The following is an 11016-nucleotide window of genomic DNA, read 5'->3' as shown; positions in this document are numbered from 1 at the left end:
GTCATAGCCTATTTGTTTATTCGAGGATTTAACTCAACTCAAATAAGAATGTAACAAGTAAATAGTGGTTCTATCGTCAAAGAGATCTCTCAAAGTAACATATGTCAAAGGATTCAGAAACAATGTTCATCTACAGACTTGAGGAATTACTTCACTGGAAGAAGTTCAAGAAATTGATCAAGCCTCACTGATATAAATCAAGATTGTGGATTTAATCAAGTGACAGAGATCTTGTCAGGGTATTAGATAATTACAGGGATTTCATCTGAAGAAAATCAAGTTATCAAAGTCAAGACATGAAGAAAGGTCACGAAAGTTAGTCACTTATGAACCAGACAGTACATCGAGTGTCAACATTGAAGTGGTGGAATTGATTCATAATTTTCAGAAGATTTTCAGAAGAGTGGTTGTTGTTCAAGAGTAGTATTAATTCTCTATTAATTAATTAAGTCATATAATTTAATTAATAAAATAAATTATATCTGCAAAGATTATTTTATTGATTAATTGAATTAATTGATTAATTAATTCTGAATTAATATTATGAATTTTCAGAATTGATTTTGAATTTATATTCAATATTAATTCAGCATGACAATCAATTGAACTGGTATGACAATCAGATTGTCATATCGAAAGTCATACTAATTCAAATTGATTGTCATACCGAATGTTCTACTAGCTATGGGATTGTCTTGCCAGTTCAAACAAATGTCTCACCGATTGTCATGCTAGTTCAAGCAATTGTCATACCGATTGTCTTACTAGTTCAAAAGATTGTCTCACCGAAAGTCATGCCAATTCTCAGATAGTCATGCTAGTTCAAGTGGATTCTGTTGATTGAGTTATAAAAGACAGAAGCATCAGAAGACATTCAAGCCAATCAATTACTCAAGAACAAACAAAGCAGCAGCCGAACAAAACATTTCATCTCTTCACTACTGCACTTCAAGATTATCAATTTCAAGTTTTAAAATTAAATTCAAACCACTAGAAATCATTCTCTTGTTCTTGTGTAACTATCTAGCGGATCATAATCCCTAGAACTTAATCTCAAATTACTTTTAGCATTTGATCTTTTTATTGCAAAAATAGAAAAAGTTCATGTCGAATTTATTCTAGATTTGTGATAATTTATTTGAGATTAATCCCTTGTAAACGATACCGTTGTTGTAACACCTTTCAAGTTTAATAATAGTTTTATTTAACTTGAATTTTGTTTCAATTTTTTTATTCCGCATTAAATTCTATTAAACGGTATAGTTTGTATTCAACCCCCCCTTCTACAAACATATTGGGACCTAACATTCTCCTTTTCAGGCTCAGTATACTCAGAAGGGTCTTTTGGAGCATAATGAGCTGGAATGATCATATCACCATCTGTTGATTCTTCAACTCTAACCATAGGAGTGAAGGGCCCATTTTTGATAAACTGAATATAGAGTGGATTGGCCATCTCGATAAACAACAACATTTTCTTTTTCCAAAGAGTGTAGTTAGCTTTATCAAATGTAGGAATTTTGATGCTACTGATCTTCTGTGTATTCATTCTACCAAGATCTTGAATCTATTTACTTTCAGATTACTCTGATACCACTTGTTAGGAAATGAATAACACACAGAGGGGGGGGGGGTGAATGTGTTTTACTATTTTTATACTTTTCTTGAACTTTTTATGGTTGAACAAAGTGAATTAAATCTTGTAGTGAAATGTGTTACTGCAGAAATTAAACATGCAATAATAAGAACACAGATATTTTCAAAACTCACTTAATTTTATATTAAAATTAAGAATGTTTTGCTACAAAATTTCTAGGCTCTTTGTTGATAAAGAGCTTAGCTTCTTCTTGAGAGTGTTATAAGATTTTCTATCTAAATTTTTACAACTGACTAAAGGACCAGTGTTAACTTTTATAATTTCGTTAACTGCTGATTTACACAGTGTACAATAAGACATGCTATTTAGTTTAGTAAACTGTCACTTGTCATTTCCATTTTAGGAAAAGTGTATCTTCTATTTCCGGCTTAGCATATCTTAGCATCATGTGTTTACTTTGATCTTCCTTTGTCAGTTAATCTTCACAATTGATCTTGCACATCCTTCAAGCTGCTTTTTATAGACTTGTCAATCCAGCTGTTTGGATTATTTGTTGATTGTAGATCTTGGATATTGAACTGGTCTGCAATTTTGTACTTTGAGATTGTACCTCGAGATCTCCATTTGGTCTATAGAGAACTTGACATCTCAATAAGTATGTTGGCTTATCGAGATCTCTAATACTCTATAGTTAATTTGACTTGTAGAGGTCTCTGAGTTCTCTATAAGAAAATTTGGCTTGTCGAGATCTCTAGTCTCCATATCTTCACTTTGACTTATCGATATCTCTGAGTTCTCTAGTGATTTATTGATTTATCAATAACTCAGAGTTCTCTAGTCAAATTTGACTTATCGATAACTCAAAGTTCTCTAGTGAATTTTGGTTTAGCGATATCTTTGAGTTCTCTAGTGGAATTTGACTTATCGATAACTGAGAGTTTTCTAATGAATGTTGACTTGTCGATAACTCTGAGTTCTCTAGTGAAGAAATGACTTGTCAATATCTCCAATCTTCATGTCTTTAATTTGGCTTGTCGATATTTCTGTGAGTTCTCTATAAGCTTTTCTAACTTCTCGATAAGTCATTTGGAGTTCTCGAGTGACTTCTCTATAACTCTAAATCTGTGACTTATAGAGATCTTGACTTAGAATATTTTTATCAAAACAGATTTATTCAACTCCAAACTTCTTCAAAATTCTTCTGAGGCATGATCTTCTTCCAGATTTCTTAGACTTGATACTGTTTAAACAAAAAGACTCTAGTCTGCTCTTTTACATTTTTACAGACTTTAGATGTTACAAGTACAAATGCAAATTAAGATTACAATACAACTTACTTAAGATTGTCAATTTGACTTAGTCTTGTTAAAGTACAGGCATGTCTTGCACAACATACATGCATGTCTTGCACAACAAACCTGGTCGTGGTCGATAAAATGGTTCGTCAATGATCAAATAAAATGTTGAAAACATAGTTTAAATTGCGTTTAAATATCAAAACAACCATTTAACTAAAATTCATATATCAGTATAATCGCCAAATTTAATAAGTAATTATCTCAATCACTAAAATCAAACATATACATTTAAATATGTGTTTAAGAATTAAAATTACTTATATGGAGTTTTATATATTTTTCGTGAATTCTAATACAAGAAAACTTATTATTTCTAATATTTTAGATATTATAGTTTAGATTTTTAAAAATTTATTTACAATATATTTTTAATTTTGTAGTCATTTTTTGATTTAAATAAATAATTAGTATAAATTTATAAAATCTAGATAAACTATCTTAAATACTAAAACTTACTCCCTCTGTCCCTCTAAATTTTTTATATTGGGGGACGAGGGAACAGTGATGGCAATCAGGTCGGTCGAAACAGGTTTAACAAAAATCAAACCCGGACCCAAATTTCTTTGCCAAACTCGAACCCGAAACCGAAAAAACCTGAATCACTAAACCCGAACCCATCGGGTTTTGTTCGGGTTCGGGTTTGTAGATCTATACCAAATTGCACCTTGATTCCTACAAACTCTAGTGAAGGATTATTAGGATATAGTTCGAGGAAATGGGTCATAGGTTTGCCGATATTGAAATTGTTAGGGTTGATTTATAGGTTCAGAAAAGGCAATGGATCAGACTTCTAAGGATGAAATTGTTGGTGAAACAAGATAACAATCTTGTCCTATAATATAACTGTTTTGAACCCTGTTGTTGTAAATATGTTTAGCTTCAGTATGTTAGACTTTAATGCAATAATTTGTACAAAGTATAATCATTATTAGTATTAATATTGGTAATATATTATGTTATATATTATAATAATACTACTTACACATGTATATGTAAAATATTATTTATAAATTAATGCAAGTTTTGGGTCAGAATGGAAGGGGTTTCAGGTTTTCGGGTTGGGTTCGAAACAGTATTCCTTAAATCGAAACCCAACCCGAAAATAATTCAGGTTTAAAAGTCAAACCCAAATCCGAATCGTAACCCGCAATATTCGGGTTCGGTAAAATCCAATCGGATTCATACAGATCGGATATCCATCGGTTCAGTATAAATTGCCATCCTTACGGGGGATCAACATGTATTTTAAGACTCCCGCAAAATATGGTTCCCTAACTAATTTTAAATATATTTTTTTTAAATAAAAATATATTATTTAAAATTTTATACAGAAAAAGAAAATTTGAAAAATAAATTATAAAACTATACTTTCTAGGAGGCTTAAAAAGCGTGTCAAGTATGAGGAAAAAATATGTAAGGAAATGAGTGAGACGGAGAGAATATAACTTTTCTTTTATTGCGGTCGTACCAGCGGACAAAACAAGCACCCTCCCGGAACGTCACTGGGATTAGGGCAAACGAATTATTTGGATTATGTCTATATCCGCATTCATAATGGTTGGATTCAGACTTAAATACGGATAATATCTATTTTATTTTGAATACGGATATTATTCGCTACTTCTCGGATACGAATGCGGATATTACAGATAGATATCAGATTTTTTGATTTTTTGATACCCTTACCGTATTGATAATGATTTTAGAATATTTTTTATGATTAAATTCAAATAATATATTTAATTATGTATAAAGTATGTGTATAATTATGTAAAATTTATATAAATATATTATTTAATACATATACACGCATTATAAATTTATAGAATAAATTTTAAATTATATGTAATTATATATTTAAATAATTTAAATATCATATATATATTTGATTTCGGTTTCGAATACCTCGAATTCGGATACGGATAATATCCCTTTTATTTCGAATACGAATAATATCCATTTTTTCTCGGATATGAGTACGAATTTTTCGAACAGATATCGGATTTTTCAAATTTTTCTAACACCACCACTTATTTGTGTGTGATTTTTTTTTCCTAATTTAAATTTAAATGGTCTCTGTGTGAAAACTGTGAATTGTACACTCCATCAGCATTCAATTGAGGCTCGTCTCTATCTAAATATATTCGTATCAACGCTTGGAATATGCCTTCCTTAAACCAGGACATTATTTTTAATTTAACTTGTACAAAATTATATGAAAACTTAATATCCAAGTACGTGAATATCAAATTGTATGACACGACTTGCACTATATTAATACTTTTTCTTAAAAACAATTAATATTTATGTAATTATACATTATTATTATTTATAAATTCATCTAAATTTTAATATTTAAATTAATTAATTAATATTAATATTTTTAATTTATTTAAAAAAAGAAAGAAAAAAGTTAAAAACAGGAGATCAAAGTAGAGACAGAAGTATCCAGGAACACGATCAACTCTAGAACATAGTACTAAGCTTTAAAAGATGATGACCTGCCCTTCTAACAATTGAACTGACTTGTTCACAAAAATAATAATCTTATTAGATGGATTTGAAATGGGGTTGTGCAAGATTTCTTTTTCTTGTTCCTGCATGTTTGATGATGATGATGATGATGAATGGTTTAGAGTTGTGTTATGGTGGAATAACAAGTAGTTTCGTGAGAGATAAAAATCTGAGTCTTGACATGCCATTACACAGTGATGTTTTCACTGTTCCTGCTGGTTATAATGCTCCCCAACAGGTTCCCTTTTTTCTTTTTTATGCAATTTCTATGTATTTTCCCTTGTTTTTGTTACTTGCAATTAGGAACCTGCAGCTGATCATTGAGCAACCTTTTATTTTCTTATGTGCTTTTGATCATGATATGGCTTTATATTACAAGGTTCATTTCAGATTTTTTTTTGAGCAATTAATGCAGTGCTAAAGCTGGTGCTGCTATTGCTTAATTTTGGAACTAGCTTTAGAACTGATGACTTAAGTGCACGGCCAAATTTAAATGAAACTTGGTTCTGCTCAAGAAAATGGAGGAAATGGCATACGACTACTATTTTAGCAACAATTCTGACTTGTATCTGTATTTTAGAAACCGGAAACGAGAACTATTGAGATGGAGGAAGTAACTTATAGCAACTCAATACTTGTATTTATATTTATCACCGACTATGGCACCATTGTTTAGCGTCCCTTTAGAATAAAGTTTTTTCTTGGGTGCTATATTATACAAATGACGCCATTTTTAACACGACCATTGGACTTCCTCGTTATTGTTTAACAATAAAAACTGATTCTTGGTGCCAAAATATAGTAATAGTTGTACCTATTGTAGCATTAGACTTGCCAATATTGGAGTTGGTTCAAAAATTTGTTGATTAACGCACAATGTGTCAAGTACTTTTGTAGGGAAAGGATCCCAAAGGCTAATGTATCAAAGTCATCTAAAATTTGGAAAATTTGTTTGAAAAAACCTTTAAATACTTATTTTTGGTATCAGTGGTTCTTTCAGATGGCGGGATAAGGCTCTTAACCCAAATGTATAAGTGTTTCTGTAATTTTTTATTTGCTGTTGTGTTAAGTTGAATGCGTTGGGTGTCTGCTTAATTTTTGATATGAGGTAGTATTGATGTTAAAAGGTTCATATCACCCAAGGTGATCATGAGGGGAAGGGTGTGATTATCTCTTGGATCACTCCCGATGAAGTTGGTTCAAGTATGCTTCTTTATTGGGCTGAGGATAGCAAGGTGAAGAAAAGTGCCAATAGCACAGTTGTTACCTACAAGTACTATGATTACAATTCGGGTTATATTCATCATTGCACCATTAAGGATTTGGAGGTGAGTGGCGAGCCTTGTCCAGGTTTCTCCTTTCTTATATGTATGTGAATTTTACTTGTGGTTCAACTAAATTTGCATTTCTTAAAGATTGCAATAACATGAAATTTTCTTTTTACTTCTGCAGTATGATACCAAATACATTTATGAAATTGGCCATGGAAGTTATGCACGTCGGTTTTGGTTTTTAACCCCACCTAATGTTGGCCCTGACGTTCCTTATACCTTTGGCCTTATAGGTAAGCCTCCAGTAGCTTTCTGTTCGCAATGCTAATTCTTCTCATTAGGTAACAAGCTTATTTGGTGTGTGATCTCGGCTAATATGTTATGTCCTTCACTAATAATGAAGGCCCATAGTACAGGAAAATGCTTCATAAGGCATCAATCACAATTCACATGGTTTTGTTTGCGAACTTACACTAGTGGAACTTGTTTTAACAGGGGATCTTGGTCAAACTTTCGACTCTAATAAGACACTTGCTCACTATGAGTTGAACCCAGCGAAAGGACAGACAATGTTGTTTGTTGGGGACCTTTCTTATGCTGATTGTTATCCAAATCATGATAACAACAGGTGGGATACTTGGGGAAGGTTTATAGAGAGAAGTGCAGCTTATCAACCTTGGATTTGGACAGCCGGGAATCATGAAATTGATTTTGTTCCAGAAATTGTATGTGTCTCATATGTAACCTCTCTTGTTAAAATTTATATTGATATATTATGAACATGTAGTATTTTTAATGACTGGATACATGTCTTTAAGGTTCACCATTTTTTTGCTAATTTTTGAGGTTCACCATTGAGCTGGGTCAAGGCAATATTTTCTTTCAAAACCATGTTTGAACTGCTTTTGAATACCACTACGACATTGTTATGACTAATTATACTAATTGCTTTTAAATTTGCATGTTTGAACGTTTATATCAGGGTGAATATGAACCTTTCAAGCCTTACAAACATCGTTACTTTGTGCCATACAGAGCAGCAAATAGTACATCTCCTCTCTGGTACTCGATCAAGAGAGCTTCAGCATACATCATCGTCATGTCTTCCTATTCTGCTTATGGTGAGATTTTATATCTGAACAGGATTCAGTAGCTTCACCATCAGCTATAAATAGATCACACAAATATGCTAATTTAAAAGAACAATCGTGGTTTGTGAAGAACCTGGTAAGCATAGGAAGAAAATTTAAACAAAGTCATCGTACCTATCCCATTGGTGTGAGTACCATTTTGCTTATCACACGTAGATTTATAAGTGACCCGGAGTTTCAAACTCAGACTGAAAAGTGAGAGTGCCATTTTATGATTCATCCAACTCTGACAAAGAGTGTTGCATCGTTTTTCTTCTGTACTGCACTCACAGATGATTATTTTCTTAATATTTGATTTCCAAATATTTTTTATGTAAACCATTAGTGATATGCCTGTATGAACTAACATGAACTAAGCTCTAAATATGTAGGAAAATACACTCCTCAGTACAAGTGGCTAACAAATGAGCTACCAAAAGTAAACAGGAGTGAGACACCATGGCTGATTGTACTTATGCATTCTCCAATGTACAACAGCTACGCACATCACTACATGGAAGGAGAAACCATGAGAGTAATGTATGAATCATGGTTTGTGGAGTACAAAGTTGATGTTGTTTTCTCAGGTCATGTACATGCCTACGAAAGATCTGTAAGTATACACCCAATATTGAATTCGTAGTAGATTACTACATTAGTTCCATAGTAATGTACTAGTTATTCTACAAGCAGGTGATACTTTTTTGCTACTTTTAGCCAAACTTGTTTTACTAATACCTAGGTAATGTATATACATTTACCACAGGAACGAATATCCAATATTCGCTATAATGTTGTCAACGGGAAATGCACTCCCATGAGTGACCAGTCTGCTCCTGTTTACATTACCATCGGAGATGGAGGAAATCAAGAAGGATTAGTGACAGAGTACGTCTTTCATATATGAAATTTAACTTTAGTTAAAACACACCAGTATCTTTTTACTCCTGCTATATCAAGTTTAGCAAAACATAATAATTTTATATGCACAAAATGTGTGTGTGTACAGAATGACAGAACCACAGCCAAGTTATTCAGCTTATCGTGAAGCAAGTTTTGGTCACGGTACTTTTGAGATAAAGAACAGAACACATGCTTATTTCAGTTGGCATCGTAACCAAGATGATTATGCTATTGAAGCAGACTCCTTATGGTTTCATAATAGATACTGGAAATCATCAGAACAGCAAGTCGTTGCTTCATCTCGTTAAGGATTCATCTCCTTTACATGCTTAGGTATCCTTTTCATGTTTGGTTATCAGGCTACCAGCTACAGTGTATAGAATAACTCGCTGGTCGCTACAAAACTTTTGGAATCATGTACCATGTTAATATACCTTAATTTTAAGGGTTTCTTTTTTGTTTTGCCAACCGAGTTTTGTGAACGTTGATGGAATAAGCTTCAGTTTTAGACCCCGAAAAATGATCATAAGGGCAGATTTTCTAACCTTAAAGAGCCTGATAAAAAAAGAATGTGTCCAGTCAAGGTCAATGTAAGAACTGGATTATAAACAAGCACAAAAGTAATCCAATTCTTTCTAAAAATTATACCAAATGTGGACGCATACAACTTCATTTAGGCATGAATGTTTGGGCACTATAGCTAGCTTGAAGAAGAAGATGGAACATGTACAGATTGTATTGATTCTAAGAGTTAGTTACAAAATTTGATGGTTACAAGACTTGGTGAATAACAAACAACATTCTATTTGTTTATATACAAGTAAGGTCAAGTTGACTTTCACTAATTCCATATTCTAACTAACTAACTGATTAGACTAATTACTAATAATTAGTTAGTTGATGTCAGCAGAGTGTCATCAACTCCAACACCCCCCTCAAGTTGGAGGGTGGAGAATGCACACCCAACTTGCCAAGAAGCTGATGATGTTGCAAACCAGTCAAGGGTTTAGTGAGGACATCAGCTAGTTGAGGCTTCTAAGGTGTGAAGGGTAAAGAAATCAATCCAGAAGAGAGTATGGTTCGCACAAAATAGTAGTCAAGCTCAATGTGTTTCGTTCTTTCATGATAATCAGGATTTCGAGCAATGTAAATTGCTGCCTGATTATCACATTTAACAAAAATTGAAGTGATATCCGGGACATCAAGCTCGTGAAGTAATCGTGATAACCAAGCCAATTCTGATGTTAATCTACTCATAGAACGATATTCTGCTTCTACTGAAGAAAGGGAAATCGTATGTTGCTTCTTAGATTTCCAAGATATAAGGCTCCCACCCATCATAACCACAAAACCACTTACAGATTTTCTTGTGTTAGGACATGCAGCCCAGTCTGCATCACAAAAAGCTTCCAGCTGAAACGATGTATCTTTATTGAATAAAAGGTCTTGATTGGGATTATGACAGAGATATCTTAAAACATGAAGAGCAGCATCTCAGTGTGGCTGTCGAGGAGCGGACATAAATTGGCTCAAATGCTGAACACAGAAAGACAAATTTGGGCTGGTGTTTGTAAGAAAATTCAGCTTGCCAATTAACCGTCTGTAATCTGATAAATTTGAAAGTAAAACTCCCTAATCAGGAAGCAACTTAACTGCTGGATCCAAAGGAGTAATGACAGGTGTAGATTGAACACAATCATATTCTGATAGCAAATCCATAGTAAACTTCCTCTGAGAGACAATCATACCAGTTGGAACTTCTGCAAATTCCAACCCCAATAAATAGTGCAATTTACCAAGATCTTTGATCTTAAAAATATCATCTAGATAGGCCTTAATGGTTGTTATTTCATTATAATCATTTCCCACAACCAAAATGTCATCAACGTAAACGGCTAGGTATAAAACAAGTTCACCGTTCTTCTTATAAAATAAAGAAGAATCATTTTCAGAAATAGAATAACCCTACGTAAGTAAGGTGGATTTAAGCTTGGTATTTCATTCACGAGAGGCATGTTTCAATCCATATAGTGACTTGTCTAATTTGCAAACTAGTGTAGAATCTGATAATTGCAAACCTGGGGGGGAGTCATGTAACACATCTAAATGACTCATGGCCCATCCCTTTTTAATAGATGTAGCAACAAGACATCTAATAGTCGTCATCTTAACCACTGGAGAGAAAGTTTCAGTGTAGTCCACACCTTCTACGTAAGTAAGGTGGATTTAAGCTTGGTATTCCA

At 33.0% G+C, this 11016-nt stretch overlaps 1 protein-coding gene across 1 annotated transcript; it reads left to right on the top strand.

Annotated features, from left to right (window-relative positions):
- Positions 1–5381: 5381 nt before the first annotated feature.
- Positions 5382–9241, top strand: LOC141713419 (purple acid phosphatase 2-like). Its single transcript, XM_074516840.1, has 8 exons — positions 5382–5707; positions 6597–6797; positions 6922–7033; positions 7236–7465; positions 7723–7861; positions 8263–8483; positions 8637–8758; positions 8880–9241. Exons 1-8 carry the CDS (start codon positions 5510–5512, stop codon positions 9079–9081), a joined length of 1425 nt encoding a protein of 474 aa, XP_074372941.1. The 5' UTR covers positions 5382–5509; the 3' UTR covers positions 9082–9241.
- The last annotated feature ends 1775 nt before the right edge of the window (positions 9242–11016 follow it).

The sequence above is a fragment of the Apium graveolens genome, chromosome 3 (assembly GCF_009905375.1).
Source record: "Apium graveolens cultivar Ventura chromosome 3, ASM990537v1, whole genome shotgun sequence".
Lineage (NCBI taxonomy): Eukaryota > Viridiplantae > Streptophyta > Magnoliopsida > Apiales > Apiaceae > Apium > Apium graveolens.
Note: the sequence above shows the minus strand (reverse complement) of the source record. Positions and strands in the feature narration are given on the sequence as shown.

Bases quoted from the DNA above. Each gene is read 5' to 3' on its own strand.
- LOC141713419 (XM_074516840.1), top strand. From the start codon at position 5,510: ATGGATTTGAAATGGGGTTGTGCAAGATTTCTTTTTCTTGTTCCTGCA. The intron at 6,798-6,921 runs GTGAGTGGCGAG...TTACTTCTGCAG, and splicing joins GCACCATTAAGGATTTGGAG to TATGATACCAAATACATTTA. The intron at 8,759-8,879 runs GTACGTCTTTCA...GTGTGTGTACAG, and splicing joins CAAGAAGGATTAGTGACAGA to AATGACAGAACCACAGCCAA.